Source organism: Hippocampus comes, unplaced genomic scaffold, assembly GCF_001891065.2.
Source record: "Hippocampus comes isolate QL1 unplaced genomic scaffold, H_comes_QL1_v1.1 scaffold255, whole genome shotgun sequence".
In the NCBI taxonomy this organism is placed as follows: Eukaryota; Metazoa; Chordata; class Actinopteri; order Syngnathiformes; family Syngnathidae; genus Hippocampus; species Hippocampus comes.
Window position 1 is genome coordinate 1286893 of NW_017806034.1, and position 18872 is coordinate 1305764.

Below are 18872 nucleotides of genomic sequence, written 5' to 3' on the forward strand. Positions count from 1 at the left end.
CTAAGGATGTTTAAACCTATGTTTGAAGCTAATTTAAAAAAAAATTAAACTTTTTTTCTAGCTCATTAAGAGATTTTTTTTTGCGCAGTACGGATTTTACAATGCGTTTTCATTTCTAGCTATGACGTTTCAGAAAAAAAAATTCACCTGCTGCTGAACCTAAAAATTAAATCCATTATTGTATTCCATATATTAATTATAATGGTTATTATTTCTGTTATTTTGAAAAACTGATGAACAAAAGGACAAAATGAGGGCAATTCCATACAAGCGCAAAAAAATTCAATCCGAAAAGGTTACTTGCATCTCTGATTAAAACATTTAGTAAGAACGTGCTGGCCAATTTTATTGATATTTTGTCAGCTTTGAGTTGTGATGTGTATTGTATCCTATTAAGTGACTCTTCATGCATTCTCGCATTTTTACGATGAGACAATTACAAAAATATGGCATGCAACTAGACCAAATAAAAAGACTGCAAAACTACTGCTGCAGTATTACTTTCACTACTATATATTTTTTTAATATGCCAAACGGAAATACAATTAAAATATATGCCTAGTTACATTCATCCATCCATTTTTTAATCTGCGTTCTCCCCGCAAGGGTCGCGGGCGTGCTGGAGCCTATCCCAGCTGTCTTCGGGCAGTGGATGTAAAAAAATGGAATTTATCAGCTTCGTACATAATGCGCTGTCATAAATTGGCCAAAAGATGTCGCCATTTTTCTTGCACGTGCTGGTGCAATTTGAAAAGCAACAGTTTACCACACTTGAAGTTGCCACCCTAATGGAAAAAAAATGCCTTCTGTTTTGCTCTCTTAAAAGATGGGGGGGGGGGGGGGTAAAGGGAAATTGAAAAGATCGCCGCCACCCAGGCATGGTGCTTGAAAGGCAGTGTGCTCTGACCACCCCAAAAGTGCACTCCAGACTAAAAGAGGTTAACATTCAACCGGAACCGAGAACCGACCAAGAAGAAAACACAGCCTGTATCACATCTAGTGACAGTGAGAATATGAAAGGCCGGCTCACCCACGAGGTAATATACAGTAGGGAAATGCAAAGCCAAAGATGCAGCGATCTCCAGGAGGCGCCACAAACGTTAAAAAAAAAAAAAGAAACATAAAATAGCAAATGTGTGTAAATCCCTAAAACTGAGGTTAAGTACTTACTGTTTGTATGAAGTGCTTAATGTACAGCATTGTAGGAAACTAATGTGTGATTTCACGTCACTTTGTAATTTCGTGTTATCCAGGCAAACATTTTGCGTTCGAAAGATCTCATGGCACACCACCAAACCAAACTGGGACCAAATGTATGAATATTGAAATAATGATGACCTTGCCTGAATGTATTCACCAATTTATTTACTCAGTGAGGAATGTGTGGCCGTTTCATTGAAAATAAAACGGAGATACTAGCCAGATTCACGACTAATTCTGTTGTATGAATGGCAACTAAGAGGTTTGTTGTGATGCACACTCTATACCAGTAGGTGGTAGTAGTGTACCTAAACGTATAAATTATTAGTCGAAGAAGTCAAACTGCCCTTCCTTGCGCTTTCGTTCTGTGCGAAACCAAACGCGCTCTGAGAAACAATTCTTACCGAATTCGTTCTGAACAGAATGAAGCTTCGACTCAGTACGTCCATCAATACTTTGTAGGATGAAAACGTCCCTCATTAAGTCTTCGTGTCTGGGTAGACATTGCCACATTTGCGAAGCTAGCTTAGCACAACTCTCTATCCGCTAACAAAGCGAAATTCCAGACTTGTTAGCCCGCTACACATCCCTCCAAAAAACTGAGACCGAGTGTGAACTTGTTGGCATTATCGTGTGTGCAACATGTGTGGAAGATCGACAGCAGATTACGCCGAAGACCTTCGTGGGACCAAAGAAGACAACAAATGTCAACGACCAGACGCTGTTTTCAAGCAACCTACAGTTGGGGTACTAAAAGCCGGTGTGTACACACGACAAAAAAACAAAATCATCACTCAAAGGAGTTGCTGACAAAGTAACTTAAATATCTTTGCATTTCTATTATTTCAAAAATAATATATTCGGTATGGTATATGATACTGATTTGAATAGTCTGCAAACTACATATTGTTTGTTGAAAAGTGGTGCAGTGACATACAGATTTCCCCCGAACATGATGAATAATTGTGATTACAATATTAATCCAAATAATTGTAATTTATCGTTTTTGGCCATAATTGCGCCACGCTATGTGTATGTGACTTTTGACTTAATTACAGTTTGCAGAAACATCTTAGTCTCTCTTCTTATGTTCAAGTATTACACTACAGAGCTATTTTTCTTCAAAATGTGTAACATTTTAAATTTAGCGGGCTGAGACAGCTGAGTGATATTTCACTTCATTTTCAGTTGGATTGTAGGAACAATAATACACAACTGGTGCTGCAATTTCCGGTTATTTTTATAATCGATTACTCTGTCAATTATTTTGTCGATAAATCAGTGAATAAGATTAAAAAAAAAACAGTCTTCTTGTGTCCTGCAGACGTCAGTGACAAATATCTTCATTGTGAGCAACACGAGCCAGAGGCCTCTCACATTCAAGAGGAGGAAGAAGAGGAGCCAGAGCCCGCCCTTGTTAAAGAGGAAGATGAACCAGAGACCCCCCACATTAAAGACGAGGACGAAGAGCGGCCCCACTTTAAAGAGGAAGAGGAGCCAGAGACAATCTTTGTTAAAGAGGAAGATGAACCACAGGGCCCCCATGTTAAAGAGGAAGAGGAGCTCGATATCACCAAATGGCCTTTGAGCTTTGCTCCTTTGAAGTGTGAAGATGAAGACGAAGAAGGTGAGTGTGAGGAGGACAGAGGGGCGGCGCCTCCAAAGAACCGCTCAACAAAAGGTGATGCAGACCAACGTGGACCAACACAAGCACATCGTGACGACACATCACCACATTTCCATGATGATGATGATGATGATAATGATGATGCTGATGATGATGATGGAGAGTCTGAAAGTGGCACGTCATGTCACACCGACAACAAATGCTGGCAATGTGCTCAATGCGGGAAAACGTTTTGTTCCAAGGGGAATTTAAATGTTCACATGAGAAAACACTCTGGGGACAAACCTTTCACTTGCACGGTTTGTGGTCAAAGCTTCACTGAGAGAGGCACTTTGACAGTACACACGAGAACGCACACCGGGGAGAAACCTTTTGCCTGCTCGTTTTGCGGTGAAAGCTTCTCTGTAAAGGCAAGTTTAACCCGACACACAAGAACGCACACTGGAGAGAAGCCATTTGTGTGCTCAGTGTGTGGTAAAAGCTTCATCGAAAAGGGGACTTTGATCAAACACACGAGGACGCACACAGGAGAGAAAAGCTTCGTCTGCTCAGTTTGTGGGAAATGTTTCTCAGAGAAAGGCACTTTGAGAAAACACACAAGGATACACACTGGAGAGAAAGCGTTTGCCTGCTTAGTTTGTGGTCAAAGCTTCACTGTCAAGACAAGTTTGACAAGGCATACAAAAACGCACACTGGAGAGAAACCTTTTACCTGCTCAATTTGTGGCAAAAGCTTTGCCGCAAAGTCGTGTTTGGCAAGGCACACCAGAATACACACAGGAGAGAAACCCTTTGTCTGCTCAGTTTGTGGGAAAAGCTTTGCTCAAAAACCAAATTTAACGGTACACAAGAGAATCCACACACGAGACAAAGCTTTTGCCTGCTTAGTTTGGGGTCAAAGCTTTGCAAAAAAGGCAGCGTTAACAAGACACAAAAGAAGACACGCCAGGGGGGAAAAATATGACTTGTCGAGCGTCTGTTGAAGGCAGGCGAGCATGCTGCTGAGAAGGGCTGTGGCCAAAGAAGTGGCGGGGGAAAAAAACGGAAGAAACTGAGCTTATGTTGGGGACCCATTCTGAACTCCATAATCACATTGTGGAGTTCTTCGCATAAGGGAATATGGAGTGGGCTCAAATGAAAAATAAAAAAATCAGTTTTGATACCAAGTCCAGTTATTTATTTTCTACAAGTTCGTAAAAGAAGGAAACTCATTTTCATGCAGAGAAATTTTTGGTTTGACTTTATCGAAACAGGTACCGGTATATGTGTATACTCTAATTGCCAGTAGAAACTATTTATTTTATAATTTCAGTCTGTACTTTTTTTTTTTTTTTTACTTTGAAAGACTGAATTGAGTCCGCACTTCTATCTACTTTTATTTTTTTTTTTTTAAACAAGTGTCTGTACTTCTACTCAAGTACAAAGCATGAGTACTTTTGCCACCTCAGATTGTCAGAAACGTCTGATAGATTATCCTCGTCGATGATCTGTATGTTGTCACGTTGTTGTTGACCAGGAATATCACACTGTGGATCCGTATGTCATTTTCCTCACGGGTTGAATAAAGTATCATTCTGTCCATCTCTCTGGGATTGGATGTTTTTATTACTTTACCTCAGAGGTCACCAGCATGGAGCTAAAAGATTTATAGAAATCAAGTGTTTCCTTCCTAATTATTGTGAGAAATTGACATGATCTGGATCTTCATAGAAATCATTTACTTTGCATCATGAATAGAAACATAACACTGGTTTGGTACACTTTTTTTCAATATACAGGTATATATTTTTAAATCAGAGAGGCAAGCAAACTTTTCTAAGTGGATTTTTTTTTTCACTTTGTGCTCCCAAATCTGATCTTGTTTTTTTCCCCTCTAGGACATTAGTTCATTAAAAAAAAATGTATATATATATATATATATATATATATATATATATGTAATATTTATTATATCGTGCTTGTTTTGGGGTTTCGGTTTCAGCTGTGAAAACTACATTTGCTTTTACGCAAACTCGTAGAGCCTTCTCCTGCCTGTTTTAGATCCCTACTCCAACACACATGATTCAAATGATCAGTATCGACTTTTCAAACAACCGACCTCCCGCGATCAACCCGCTACCGCACGTGCACGCATAGAGACACACCCATGCCATGATAAGCAACGGCCCTAACGGCCCAGAACATGACCGAAAGATAAATATCAAGTCAATATAAGAGCTTGTGAGTTTGTAAAAAGGAATCGGTGCCTACCTTAGTCGAGACCTGACGGGGAGGCATGGGACGCACTTTGGCAGCGTCTTCGATGCAACACGTCACTATCGTCGCTCATGTGTTTTAATTTTTTCTCCTGGCACTTCAGATTCCCATTCTTTGCCAGTGCCATCGGCGAATTGCAGATGAAACAAATTTTGAATGAGGACATTTTAAAACAACAAAGGTATTGAGCAACAGCTGTAATCGCAAACTGTAATTGCAGACTGCTAACAACTTCCGGTGATGCAGGTCACGGCCGCCGTAGGTTAAAGGTGACCTCCTTTGTTATATTATTTTATTTTTTAAATACTTTTTTTGTGAAAGTGAAACTGTGAGTATGCTTAGGGTGCAATGTGCACTAACACAATAATATAGAACATTAATAACACGCAGACAGACGCACATATTTTATTTTTCATCCATTTCCCCGAGACACCCGCGATAGACTTGGCACCAGTTCGCGGGCTACCGGTGGATCGCGATCGACTGGTTGGGCACCCCCAATGATTAAGGGGTGAACAATCGTGTTTTTACTGTAATTAAGATGAATCACCGCGTTCTTGGCGATATCAGTGACTGGGACGAAACGAGTCTGGAAACCTAAGCAGCCAATCATATCGCAGCAGGGCGTGTCCTGTCCTGCCCCACTTCCGCCACACAGCTACTTTCGTACACAGGTTTTCTTGACGTTATTCAACGCCATCCGCTTAATATTCCCTTGCGATTTAGTACTGAACGGACTGCAGCCTCCATACAAGACGTCCGTCACAACTGAAGGACTACGATGTCGCTTACTGAGTCTTTGTGTGCCGATAAACGCGTCTTGGTGCGCGTTCATGTTCTCGTCCATGTTAGCTTAGCTTAGTTTGGCTTGCTAGCCATTCACAAAGAAAAGCACGCCGTTCAACCAGAAATCGACTGCGAATTTATTGGGACTATGACGTGAAAATGTCTGCAAGACCAACACTTAAGTACGAGGAGGAACTTTGTGGAATAAAAGAAGAGAATGTGCAACATCTTCAACAGCTGGATGATCTTTACAAGCGGTCTCGAATTGTGCTACACACACCAGGTTTGCATACGATCGCTTGTTTAATAAAGAACGACTTTCAAGTGTTTAAAAAAATGCACACTTGTATTTCGATGGATTACTGTCTGGTAATGATGGCCAGAAGAAGTTGTTATGGGGAAATGCGTTCACGACTTGTGCCAACATTCTTATTGAGTTAAGTCATTATTTTTTAAAATGACCTTTTACATGCTGGTTTGCTTAACATTTGAGAAAATGCGTGCCTTATGAAGACCATCAAACCGGAGTAACCGGAGAAAACCCACACAGGTAGGGGGATCCGGAGCCGGAATTGAACCCTACACCTCTGCACGATGAGGCAGACGTGAACCAGTCGCCCACTGCGCCACCCTATCTATCTATATCATAACCAAATAATCAACGAAAAAAAATCTGGAAAAAAAATACTTTCGGTCTCTCTTTCTCTCTCAGAGAGATAAGAGGGGGAGAGAGAGACTTAAAATAACAATTTGTCAGATTTTTTTCTTTGATTCTTTGGTTATAAAGATGTAACATGTCAGTCAAGGTACATCATTTCAAAATTATTGAACTATAAATAGGAGATTAATGAACAGAAAGTGAAGATATTTAAGGCAGCTACATAGCATGTTTCATTCACAAGGTAACTATCTACCTTACACAATAAAAAGTGCAATATTTAAAAGCCCAAAAAAAAACACACACAAAAGAATCAAAGTACTTAATGTGAACCATATATACAGGTTTCAAAAGCCGTCCCACCGTTACTGTGTGCGTGTGAGTGCCCACACTCACACAATGCCGCGCAAGAGCTCGTTTGATTTTTACCATCATGGTTCCCAGAAGGCTGCTCGACGATGTGGTAACTCGCACTGGCATCATCGAGCCCGTGGCTTCTCTGGGCTGGCCACGAATAAGTTGATTCATCGCCTTCTCCGGGGCTCCTCCCACTTCCGACAAAGAAGGATAGATCAAAGATCAAATCGCTCCATGTGTGGGGTGAGTCTCCAGATTTTTTGCAATGGTCCAGTCCGAATCAGGTTAGGACGCCTCAATTGGTGTGCGGCGGGCCCAAGTCCGGGTACTACTGTACAAACAATAAAACGCAACTTAGTCTTGGCAAGAGATGCGACTTTACCAAACCAAATCTGCTTGTCTTTTTATGTCCCTCAGACGTGAGAGAAAACTATCTTCATCCTGAGCAACAGGAGCCAGAATCCTCTCACATTAAAAAGGAGGATGAGGATGAGCACCATTGCATTAAAAAGGAGGAACCAGAGGCCCCAAACATGAAAGAGGAGGAGGAGAATGATATCACCAACTTGCCATTGACCTTTGCCCCCTTGAAGAGTGAAGATGAAGACAAGGGTGAGAGTGAGGAGGACAAAGGTGTAGAGCGTCCACGCGGGAGCTCAAGTCAACACATAACAGAAGGTGATGCAGGTCACTGTGGAGCATCACAAGCACTAAGTGTTGACTTTACATTACACTCTTCTGAAACGGATGATGATGATGAATATGAATATGAGCACTGTAAAGATGATAAGGCATGCAAAAACAACAAAAAATGCTCCAAATGTTCCCAGTGTGGCAAAACATTTTCTTCAAAGTGGTCTTTAAAAGTGCTCGCAGGAAAACACACTGAAGGCAAACCTTTTGCCTGCTTAGTTTGTGGTAAAAGTTTTTCTCAAAAGTCACGATTAGAAACGCACACAAGAACGCACACTGGAGAAAAACCTTTTGCCTGCACGGTTTGCGGTAAAAGCTTCTCTCAAAAAGAAAATTTAAGCCAACACTCAAGAACACACACTGGAGAGAAACCGTTCGCATGCTCACTTTGTGACAAACGGTTCTCCCAAAAGGTATCTTTACGAACCCACACAAGCACACACACCGGAGAGAAACATTTTGCCTGCCCAGTTTGTGGTAAAAGCTTCTCTCAAAAGTCAAGATTAGTGACACACACAAGAACACACACTGGGGAGAAAGGTTTTGCCTGCTCAGTTTGTGGTAAAAGCTTCTCTCAAAAGAATCATTTAATAGGACACACAAGAACACACACTGGAGAGAAACCTTTTGCCTGCTCACTTTGCGTCAAAAGCTTCTCTGACAAATCCAATTTAATGAAACACAAAAGAACACACACCGGAGAAAAACCTTTTGCTTGCTCAGATTGTGGCAAAAGCTTCTCTGACAAGTCAAGTTTAACAAGACACACAAGAACACATGCTGGTGAGATAACATTCACTTGCAACGTGTGAGCTAAAAGATTCTCTAATAGACCAGATGTTGAGAGACACGAGTGTGCTGATGAGAAGAGCGGTGATCGTTGAAGCTTTAAGAAGAAGCTGACTCTTGGTGGTAAGACGTAAAAATATGATGAAGATGCTAAGATGCTGTTGTGTCAAAAGCTTCTCTGATCACCCGCTGGTGAGATAAAATTCACTTGCAACGTGTGAGCTAAAAGATTCTCCAATAGACCAGATGTTGAGAAACACGAGTGTGCTGATGAGAAGAGCGGTGACCGTTGAAGCTTTAAGAAGAAACTGACTCTTGGTGGTAAGACGTAAAAGTATGAATATGAATTGGAATAAAATATGATGAAGATGTTAAGATGCTGTTGTGTCAAAAGCTTCTCTGATCACCCCAGTTTGAAGAAAAGCAGCCATTGATGAAGCTTTACAAACAATTGAAGAAACTGACTGAGTTAAGTTAAGCTGTAAAAGTGAAAATGTGATTAAAAAATATATATTTATCTTCTGCATTGTCCTTTCTCACACCAACTGCCAAAATACCCTTCAATAATATTAGCACCCCCGTTGACACCGTTTTGATGTATTATTATGTGGGAATGTAATTTTTTGTATTTTTGTTTATTTGTTGAATTTATGTAAGTGTCATGTTTTATTTTAATTTGGACTCCAGGAAGAGTAGTCTTCACCTTGGTCAAGACTATTGGGAATCCTGACAAACGTATAACTTGAAACATGCGCTATTTCCTTACTTTTTGCCGCACCCCTCATACATCTTCAAAGTGTTTAAAAAAAAGAATTTTTGCATTTGCAAACCTCCTCTAAAAGCTAATTAAAACTGGAGGAAACAAATAAGTCAAAACAAAATTTAAAAAGAACTACGACGAAAACCCCCAAACTATGCAAACCCTGGCATTCACACATTAGCACACAGCCTTTTCGCAGAATTTGAAGGGCAACCTTTGGAAATTGTGCAACTCACAGTTTCTCGGGAGCTTTTGAAGCCTTTACGGTGACACGTTTTTGCCTTGAGCAAGAAGTGTGTTTCAGTGGGCCAAGACTATTTGATCTGTCACTCAGGATTGCCTTTCCCATGAATGCCTCAATTCAAAATCAGCAACTTGATGTTATTCTATTTATTTCTACAATTTCTAGGACCTTAAGCATTTGGCTGTTTCGGCATGGGAAACGCTGACCCATTTAACACAGAGGCAGCATTAAAAAAATCAAAAGAAAAAAAAATTCTCCGACCTGCGGATGGAAATTCCACAGCATTCTGCGGTCTTGACGATTCCAACCAATGACACTCACAAGATGGCGGAGACCCTGACGTATCTTTTGGCCAGTCGGCGTGGCTTCTTTAAATATCTTGGAGTTTCCTTCGCGACTTGGCGGCGGAAGGAGCCAGGAACTTGGGACGTCAGCAGGCTGGAGATTCACCCGGTGACTCGGCCCAACTCGGTGTCGACGCCACATACTGTGAGGATTCGCCATCAGAAAGAGTGAACAGCTTTCACATTTACAATCATGGCTAGATGAACAGAAAGGACAGATAGATCGTCATTTGGTTGGTAGTTGGTAATTTATTCATCCTGTGAGGGAAATGAAAACGTGTATTGTATTCACCGTATATGACAAAATCAAAATGAATTATTTTTAGGCACCTTAACGCAACGCACAATATATCGGAGATAACAGACGGTCACAAGTAGCAAAACTACTCCCACTCTGGACTAGATTAGAACTAGAAATATTTGTGGAAAAGAAGACTCGTCATAAAATACTCAACACGTGTTTATAAGTATCGAAGTAAATGTCAGTTCCATCCAATACCCATTTGAATAACTTCATACAACAACTACAACATTTTACTGGGGCATCAACTGCATAGCCCACTCTTGAAAAATATTCCTGTAGTGGCTGAGGAATCTCAAGAACGAATCGGTGCTTCTCAATACAGCTGCAATTAAATTTCATTTCTATATTTGTGACAAATCACAAGACCATTTGTCTCAGGGTCCTTTACACATGGAGCAGGTCCAAGGCCACACTTAGCAAAAGAGTAACGCTAACCCATTGAACACACTCGGACGAATTCTGATGTGAACGTGCATTTTACTACCTTTGCCAACAGTTGCTATTTTCGCCCCTCAATGGCGATAAGGGCTAATGAGCGTGTATTAGTTCAATCAGGTTTATAAATTATCAGCTATTGGCGAGAAATTTCTTCTTTTTTTATGTGAAAGAATGCTGCTCTTGAGACTTTTTGAGCGAGAGCACTAAATGCTAAATTCTGGTCAATGCATTCGTTTGCTCAGGTTTCCTGGATAGGTAGAGATGTGTGTCATCAGCATAGCAGTGGAAATTGACGAGTTTTTGAATAATACTGCACAAGGAAAGCATATAGACTAAATAGTACTTGTCAAAGTACGGACCCCTGCGGGACACCGTATCTGAATTTTACACGCAAATTTTTGTTCTCAACATTTACAAACTGTAGGTGATCTGACAGGTATGATTTCAAGCAATTTAGGGTAGGAAGATGGGAGTTAGTGCTCGTCTTGAATTTTGTAACAGTAACATCTGATTAACACCTCGTGGAGATGATTTTATCTGTGACAGAGTAATTGACTGGCTAGAAGCTAAAGGGTGATTACAAAATGGTCAGTTTCTTCAGTTTATGCTGCAGCTTCATTGGGGCAGTGTTGTCTCTCTGACCATCACAATCCCGGCACTTAATATCACTTGGAAAATAAAAACCCCACCAGACCTTAATTGTTCCTCACCAATGTGTTCTGGTATGTTTGTTTAAACCTGACTTTGTAGAGAAGCTGTTGCCACAAACTGAGCACGGGAATGGTTTCTCTCCAGTGTGTGTTCTTGTGTGCGCTGTCAGACGTGATTTTACGGTGAAGCTTTTGCCACATGCTAAGCATGGGAAAAGTTTCTCTCCGGTGTGTGTTCTTGTGTGCAGAATTAAACTGGCCTTTTGAGAGTAGCATTGGCCACAAACGGAGCAGGCGAAAAGCTTCTCTCCACTGTGTGTTCTTGAGTGCATTGTTAAACTGGACTTTTGAGAATAGCTTTTACCACATAGCGAGCAGGCAAAAGGTTTTTCTCCGGTGTGTTTTCGAGTGTGTATCGTTAGACTTGACTTGTCAGAGAAACCTTTGCCGCATTCCGAGCAGGTAAAACGTTTCTGTCCGCCGTGTCTTCTTGTATGCATTGTTAAACTAGACCTTTGGGTAAATCTTTGCCCACAAACTAAGCAGGCAAAAGGTTTGTCCCCAGTGTGTGTTCTTGTGTGTTTTATCAAAGTACTTTTGTCTATGAATCTTTTACCACAAAGTGAGCACAAGAATGGTTTTTCTCCAGTGTGTGTTCTTGTGTGACTTGTTAAATGTGCCTTCACAGGGAACCTTTTGCCACATACCGAGCAGGCAAAAAGTTTCTCTCCGGTATGCGTTCTTGTGTGCGTTGTTAAACTTGACCTTTGAGAGAATCTTTGCCCACAAACAGCGCAGGCAAAAGCTTTCTCTTCAGTGTGTGTTCTTGTGTGTTTCACCAAAGTACTCTTTTCTAAAAATCTTTTACCGCACAAAGTGCAACCGAATGGTTTCTCCCCAGTATGCGTTCTCGTGTGTACTTTTAAATGCCACTTTGACGAAAACGTTTTCCCACACGAAGAACATTTGCAGTATTTGTTCTCAGTGTCACATGCCATATCACCTTTTGAGTGTTCATCATCACCATCCTCTTCCTCCTCATCATCCACATCAGGAAAGTGTGACATGTTGTTACTTTCTGATAGCGGAGCTAGTTCACCTAATTGTGACGCTCCACAGCGGTCTTCATCACCTTCTGTTGTCACGCGTTGACTTGAACTGCTGCTTGAAGGCTCCACCCTCCCGTTGCCCCCACTCTCACCCTCGTCGTCATCTTCATTCTTTGAGAGAACAAGGGTCAATGGTGACTTGCTGACATCATCCAGGTGAGGGTGCTTTTCTTCTTCCTCTTTGATGTGGGGGTAATATTCTTCCTCTTGCTCCTCCATTTTAACGTGGATGGGCCTATCTTCCTCTTTGATGTATGAGTCCTCCTCCTCCTCTTCTTCTTTGATGTGAAGGGACTCTGGTTCTTGTTGCTCAGGATGAAGATCACTGACGTCTGCGGGAAAGAAAAAGAAAAGATGTCAAATCTCTTGCTGTGACTGATGTCTGTACAAGCACAACCTCAGGTTGTGAACTTAATCAGTTCTGTGATCCTATTCCTCACCTGAAACATTCTGAAACAGAGGTAACGCTTACATTTGAAATGAATGAAAATGGAATGATTCTGTTACAACCCCAAAACTAAGTTGAAGGGATTTTTTTCCCATCAGTGCATGTTTGAGAATATATGTAGGACAGTACAAAATGAATGAAAATACGCCAATTTGAAGAAATAAAATCATCTAAACATGGTGACTGTCAGCTTCTCACTAACTTTCACTAACCAGGGGAAAAGGAAGAAGAATCGTCATTTTCCATAATAACAAAGGGAAATTCTCATTCTGGTGTTTTTTTTCTTTTGTATGTTTCAGGGAAAGTTGCAAAAAAAAATAATTAAAGCGGGACATCAAGTTGTCATTTTAAAGACAAATTTCTCAGCTAGCCATACAGCTGCACGTTTAGTTACATCATATTTATGGTTCTCTCTCTCTCTCTCTCTCAAACCATCACCTTCAAGCACTTTCAGATTCTGTGTCAGTCTAATAAAGTCTTTAAATAGAGTGAGGCACTTTGTGGGTTGTGGTGTTGCCGGTTTGTGTTGTGAATTTCTTGATAAAAATTTGGCATAGCAGCTCTGCGTTCATCTGGCTTGAATTCTAAATCTCCACACAGCATCGCAAGGTACAACATTGATTTATGCCTCCCATTCTTCATTCTGCTACCCGGTGGGAACTGACTGGCATAAAAAACTCACGGTAAACCACCCACCAAAAATATTGAAAACAGTGTGCATAATGAAATCATGATATTGTCTCAATTTAGTCACAAATGGACTGTGTGGAATCTGGGTTACTCTGTGTGAAATCTGGGCTGGGATGGATTTTAAAAATAATGATGTGATAACAAGAGTAGTAATTCATCACAATGCTGTGAGTATACACTACATGTAACTGATTTTTTTTTAAGAGTCAAGGCGTACCGAAACGAAAGCAGTGATCTTAATCGATTACGATTCTATTAAAATATAACCAAAGGAATATTTATACCAATTTTGTAGTGAGTGTTACAAGTGTTACAAACCTGCCATGAGTATCATAACACGAGGCTGTTTACAAACGGCGTTCAAAAGTCTTGTTGCAAGTTTTCCTCCGTGAGTTCGGCTGTCGGCTCCGCAGTTTCACACAATAACTCCAACAATATTTGGCGACATTGGCGATGTATCGCTAACAAAGGCGACCCTTTGTTAGCGGCTAGCGAGCTAAGCTAAATTAACCTAAGCTAACGAGGCCGAGAAGCTTCAATGCGCACTGAGACGAGTGTATCAGGGCACAAAGATTTAATAAGTGATGTTTTAGTCCAGTTAAATAGTGTTGGATATGGGTTCACTCCTTTCAGTACTAATTCGGAAAGAATATTTTGGTGGTGTGCATATGGCTATGTGCCCGGGCTAGATTATGAATGCCAATTCAAGACATGCCCCGCTGCAATTTGATTGGCTGTAGAATCGTTGTTGGATACGTTCTCAGAGTTTCCTTCCGCAATGCAGCAGCCAATCATATCGCAGCAGCGGTGCACTGCCAAGAAACACGTGACATTCATAACAACGCTCGTCAACATTTGTCATTGCGGAACCAGAACCACACGCGCTACGCCAGATGATTCTTCCCGATTTAAAAGTGAACGGACCGAAGCCTTGACAATTAAATCACGTGTGATACCACTGTACTTTAAAGGACTAAAATATATGTTTTCAGTCTTTGCGTCCGGTTAAATTCGCCTCCCTATGCGCTGATTCTTCTCGTCCTACCTTAGCTTACACATTCATAAACATTCATATTTTGTTCAGAATCATTTACACTTTTACAGCTTACCACAAAGATTCATTTCCTTCAGTGATTTATTTATTTTTTGGGAAGCACCAAAGATCCCTGCTATTCTCACCACCACACTTAGGTCTCTTAACATACGGCTTACTCGAAAAACTTTTCGCACACCCAATACAACTGAATGTTTTTATTCCTCAGCGTGTGTTTTTGTGTGTTTTATTGAACTTGATTTTTGAGAGAAACGTTTGCCACACTCAGAGCAGGCAAAAGGTTTTTCACCAGTGTGTACTTCGGGGTGCTTTATGAAGCTTCTTATTCGTGAAGCGTTTGTCACAATCTGAGCACGAAAAAGGTTGATCCCCACTGTGTGTTCTTGTGTGTCTCGTTAAACTTCCCTTTTTAGAGAAGCGTTTGCCACAAACTATGCAGGCAAAAGGTTTTTCTCCAGTGTGTGTTCTCGTGTGGTTTAGTAACACTGAGTTCTGAGTGAATCTTTGACCACAAATTGAGCAGGAAAAAGGTTTCTCTCCACTGTGCGTGAATGTGTGGAGTCTTAAATTTTGCCGAAGCGAGAAGCTTTTGCCACAGTCTGAGCAGGAAAAAGGTTTTTCTCCGGTGTGTGTTCTTGTGTGTTTTGTTAAATTTTGCATATGTGAGAAACTTTTGCCACAGTCTGTGCAGGTAAAAGGTTTTTCTCCACTATGCGTTTTTGTGTGTATGCTTAAATTTTGCTTCATGGAAAAGTTTTTGCCACAAACTGAGCAGGCAAAAGGTTTTTTCCCCAGTGTGGGTTCTTGTGTGCGTTTTTAAAGACCACTTTGAACTAAATATTTTACAACACCGAGTACATTCCCATTGTTTGTTGTCAGTGTGACATGTCCGATCAACTTTGGCGTATTCATCATCGACATCATCACCAGAGTCAGGAGATTGCGACCTTAAGTCATCACTTGGTGCTTGCAATGGTCCGTTGTGGTTGCCGTCACCTTCTGTTATGTGGGAACTTGAGATGCTACTTGGAGGCTCCACCTCTGTGTCCTCCTCACTCTCACCCATGTCGTCATCTTCACTCTTCAAAGGGGCAAATGTCAATGACAAGTTGGTGATATCATTCTCCTCCTCCTCCTCCTCTTTGATGTGAGTGGACGGTGGCTCCTGTTGCTCAGGATGAAGATATTTTTCACTGACGTCTGCGGGTCACAAGATGACAAACGCACATTTGGTTTGGTCAAGTCAAATGTCAGGCACTGACAGTGGTACGTTTTGACTTGTACAAAATGAATTCTTGCACTTGTTTTCTTGTTCAGCAGTTTTGGGTCATTTTTGAATATTTTATTTTATTTATTTTTTTGCAGGAGAGCCCTTTGCACTGGAAAAAAAATACGTGGTTGTTTTGTTGTTTGGTTCAAACCCCTTGTTATTGGGTTAGGATAGTCGATCTTTCTTTGCTCATGACACATATTTTGTCCATATCTAATATGTCATTTTTGTCATACATTTGTATTAGAAGTCTGTGGTCCTATGTGGCTCCCGGGCAGCACTGATGAGAAATTGAACAAGTAGAATGTTACGACTGACCTCGATGAATATAAATCGTTTTTCACAGATTGGGAAGAAGATGTGTCTTTGAGTATTGTTATGTTCACCCGTGTGGATGTGTTTCAACCACGGTTGTGTGTGAATATTGATTATTTGAAGGTATATCAATCCCAGAGGTCAATGCTAATGCGATAGCTGCAGCCCCAATAAATGCAAGAAGCAAATACAAAAGAAAAACAGACAAAATATGAAGAAGGATATGAATCATTAGCCACAACAAATATAATTTTGCGTGATCAACAACAAACAGCTTAGACTCCAGTCGCCATCAGGTGACAGACTCGTCTCCAGTCTAGCCAGATCGGCCCCAACGTACCAAAAACATTAAGAGATACTGGCACGACTTGCTTATCCATTTCCTGTTTTTCATATAATTTATCTTCATCTACAATATTTATGTTGTTCTTTTCACATTTTCACACAGTGTCATGTCGGCCGGTTGAGCAACAAGTGATTTTATTGAGGATTGTGCAAAAGGGCTGCCGTTTCACAAGCACACGTTCTCCTTTCCCATGATGTACAATTATGCTTTTTCGTTGTGTTTTAAACGCTTACAAATGTTGGTACAGGAAAAGACAATTGACATCTGACCTCATTTACATTGATGCGTTTACAGTTTAGCACAGAGTCGGTGCCTTCAGGTTTTTAATACCCTTTCATGCACCCTGTAACCCGATAACAAGATAAGCTGTCCACTGTAGTAACCGCTGTGCCTGAAGGGGTTAAAGCGTCAAGGATTACTGCTACTCTGACCAGCACATTTGTGTCTCTTCACACACAGCTTATAAGAGAATCTTTTACTGCACACACTGCAACTGAATGGTTTTTCTCCAGTGTGTGTTCTTGTGTGTGTTGTTAAACTCGACTTTTCAGAGAAGCTCTGGCCACAAATTGAACAGGCGAAAGGTTTCTCTCCAGTGTGTGTTTTTGTGTGTCTGCTTAAATTTGATTTTTGGGAGAAGCTTTTGCCACAAACTGAGCATGCAAAGGGTTTTTCCCCAGCATGCGTTCTTGTGTGTTTTGTCAAATCTCCATTCTGAAGGAAGCTTTTGCCACAATCTAAGCAGGAAAATGGTTTCTCTCCAGTGTGCTTTCTTGTGTGGACTGTCAAATTGTTTATTTGAGAGAATCTTTGGCCACAAATTGAGCAGGAAAAGGGTTTTTCGCCACTGTGTGTCCTTGTGTGTTTCATTAAATTTGATTTTTGAGAAAAGCTTTTGCCACAGTCTGAGCAGACAAATGGTTTGTCTCCAGCATGAGTTCTTGCGTGGCTTTTTAAATTGGACTTTTCATAGAAACATTTGCCACAAACTGTGCAAGCGAAAGGTTTCTCTCCACTGTGTGTTGTTGCATGGCTTACTAAACTTGACTTTTGAAAAAACCTTTGGCCACAAATAGAGCAGGCAAAAGCTTTTTCTCCAGTGTGTGTTAATGTGTGCATTCTTAAATTTTGCTTCAGTGAGAAGCTTTTGCCACAGTCTGAGCAAGAAAAAGGTTTCTCTCCAGTGTGCGTTCTTGCGTGGCTTCTTAAAAGTCTCTTTTCAAAGAAACGTTTGCCACAAACTGTGCAGGAAAAAGGTTTCTCTCCAGTGTGTATTCTTGTGTGGCTTCTTAAATATCTCTTTTGAGAGAAGCATTTGCCACAAACCGCACAGGAAAAAGGCTTTTTTCCACAGTGTGTTCTTGTGTGAACTTTCATATTCCCCTTAGAACTAAATGTTTTCCCACACAGAGAACATTTCCAGCATTTGTTGTCAGTGTGCTGCGCCATATCATCATCACCATCATCAGTGTCAGGAGAGTGTGACATTACGATGTCACTATCAGATAGTGGCGCTAGTTCATCTAGTTGTGATGGTCCACTGTGGTCTGCATCACCTTCTCTTGATATGTGTCCACTCGAGCTGCTGCTTGGAGGCTCCGCCCTTCCGTCCTCCTCACTTGTACCCTTGTTGTCATCTTCACTTTTCAAAGGCACGAAGGTCAATGATGAGTTGCTGAAATCCTCCTGCTCCTTCTTGATGTGAGTGAACTCTGCCCCCTGCTGCTCAGGATGAAGATACTTTTCATTGACCTCTGCAGGACCCAAGAAGACAAACATTGTATTATAATGTTAGAAAGCAGTTAATTGTCAAACAGGTGAGAGTAAGAAATGTTCAAACCTGCTGTGTGCGGCACATTTCGTGGCTGCTTGCAAACATCACCAAGCAATTGAAAATGTTGCTCGCTTTTTACTTTTATTCCGCAAACGTCCTCCTCGTACTTTGGTGTCAGTCTTGCACACATTTTCACACGAGAATCCCCGAAAATTCGCACATGAGCTCGGCTTTGACGATGTTTCCTGTGCTTCTCTTTGTTAGTGGCTCGCGAGCTAAGCTAAGCTAAGAATCAATGCGCACTGAGGCCATGATATCCGGACACAAATGACGTCGCAATGTCTCAAAGTCGTTTTGGACGGCCTGTGTGGAGGACGCAGTACGTTTAAGATAAAAAAAAAGAAGAAAGAAAAGATGAATCTGAGCGTTTGTGGTGGAAAGAAAACCGTGTACGGAAGTAGATGCGCGGCGGAAGTCCGACAGGCCACGCCCCGCTGCGATATGATTGGCTGGTGGATTTTTTGCGGAAGTTTCCGAGCTTGTATGGAGCACTGCCTTCAATCACCGACAGATGTCGCAATTTCGGCTGAAAATTGACCCACGCGATAGTGCATTTTTATTTAAAAACACGATTTTACCGCACTGTTATGATACACTACCGAGTATTACTGAGACTTCGGTAAACATATCTTGTTTCATTTCACAATGAAGCCTAGCGGCTCAACGTCCATCCCCAGTGGGGCTTAAATGGCGCACGTGC

General features: G+C 41.2%; 4 protein-coding genes and 1 pseudogene across 10 annotated transcripts; 2 read left to right on the top strand and 3 right to left on the bottom strand.

Moving 5' to 3' along the window:
* Nucleotides 1-1469: 1469 nt before the first annotated feature.
* On the top strand, nt 1470-4410 carry LOC109529516 (zinc finger protein OZF-like). Of its 2 annotated transcripts, XM_019892930.1 has the most exons (3): nt 1470-1960; nt 2525-2586; nt 2656-4410. In XM_019892930.1, the coding sequence occupies exons 1-3, from the start codon at nt 1843-1845 to the stop codon at nt 3808-3810; spliced, it is 1335 nt and encodes a 444-aa protein (XP_019748489.1). In that variant the 5' UTR covers nt 1470-1842; the 3' UTR covers nt 3811-4410. The 2 variants fall into 2 exon arrangements, with proteins under 2 accessions (XP_019748489.1, XP_019748488.1); XM_019892929.1 differs by having other exon boundaries at nt 2525-4410.
* Nucleotides 4411-5333: 923 nt separating this feature from the next.
* On the top strand, nt 5334-8502 carry LOC109529520 (gastrula zinc finger protein XlCGF7.1-like). Of its 3 annotated transcripts, none has more exons than XM_019892939.1 (3): nt 5334-6152; nt 7302-7821; nt 8074-8502. In XM_019892939.1, exons 1-3 carry the CDS (start codon nt 6029-6031, stop codon nt 8387-8389), a joined length of 960 nt encoding a protein of 319 aa, XP_019748498.1. In that variant the 5' UTR covers nt 5334-6028; the 3' UTR covers nt 8390-8502. The 3 variants fall into 3 exon arrangements, with proteins under 3 accessions (XP_019748498.1, XP_019748496.1, XP_019748497.1); XM_019892938.1 differs by adding an exon at nt 6972-7127 and having other exon boundaries at nt 6063-6152; nt 7302-8502; XM_019892937.1 differs by having other exon boundaries at nt 7302-8502.
* Nucleotides 8503-9486: 984 nt separating this feature from the next.
* On the bottom strand, nt 9487-18511 carry LOC109529515 (zinc finger protein OZF-like). 4 transcript variants are annotated; one of them, XM_019892927.1, is made up of 5 exons: nt 18179-18511; nt 17895-18092; nt 15355-15607; nt 12206-12547; nt 9492-9857 (listed from the first exon to the last, which is right to left on the bottom strand). In XM_019892927.1, the coding sequence occupies exons 1-4, from the start codon at nt 18300-18302 to the stop codon at nt 12538-12540; spliced, it is 585 nt and encodes a 194-aa protein (XP_019748486.1). In that variant the 5' UTR covers nt 18303-18511; the 3' UTR covers nt 9492-9857; nt 12206-12537. The 4 variants fall into 4 exon arrangements, with proteins under 4 accessions (XP_019748487.1, XP_019748486.1, XP_019748485.1 ...); XM_019892928.1 differs by lacking the exons at nt 15355-15607; nt 17895-18092; nt 18179-18511 and adding an exon at nt 13672-14402 and having other exon boundaries at nt 9487-9857; XM_019892926.1 differs by lacking the exons at nt 9492-9857; nt 12206-12547; nt 15355-15607 and having other exon boundaries at nt 16456-18095; nt 18185-18498.
* Nucleotides 10529-12225, bottom strand: LOC109529523 (oocyte zinc finger protein XlCOF19-like). Its single transcript, XM_019892949.1, has one exon. It carries the CDS (start codon nt 12171-12173, stop codon nt 11163-11165), a length of 1011 nt encoding a protein of 336 aa, XP_019748508.1. The 5' UTR covers nt 12174-12225; the 3' UTR covers nt 10529-11162.
* Nucleotides 14471-15291, bottom strand: LOC109529529 (gastrula zinc finger protein XlCGF57.1-like; annotated as a pseudogene).
* Nucleotides 18512-18872: the final 361 nt, after the last annotated feature.

Excerpts from the sequence above, each read along its gene's own strand:
- LOC109529516 (XM_019892929.1), top strand. The coding sequence starts at position 1,843 with ATGTGTGGAAGATCGACAGCAGATTACGCCGAAGACCTTCGTGGGACC. Across the intron at positions 1,961-2,524 it reads AGTTGGGGTACTAAAAGCCG|ACGTCAGTGACAAATATCTT; the intron begins GTGTGTACACAC and ends TGTGTCCTGCAG.
- LOC109529520 (XM_019892937.1), top strand. The coding sequence starts at position 6,029 with ATGTCTGCAAGACCAACACTTAAGTACGAGGAGGAACTTTGTGGAATA. Across the intron at positions 6,153-7,301 it reads AATTGTGCTACACACACCAG|ACGTGAGAGAAAACTATCTT; the intron begins GTTTGCATACGA and ends TATGTCCCTCAG.
- LOC109529523 (XM_019892949.1), bottom strand. The coding sequence starts at position 12,173 with ATGTCACACTTTCCTGATGTGGATGATGAGGAGGAAGAGGATGGTGAT.
- LOC109529515 (XM_019892925.1), bottom strand. The coding sequence starts at position 18,302 with ATGTGTGCAAGACTGACACCAAAGTACGAGGAGGACGTTTGCGGAATA. Across the intron at positions 18,093-18,178 it reads AAATGTGCCGCACACAGCAG|AGGTCAATGAAAAGTATCTT; the intron begins GTTTGAACATTT and ends TGGGTCCTGCAG.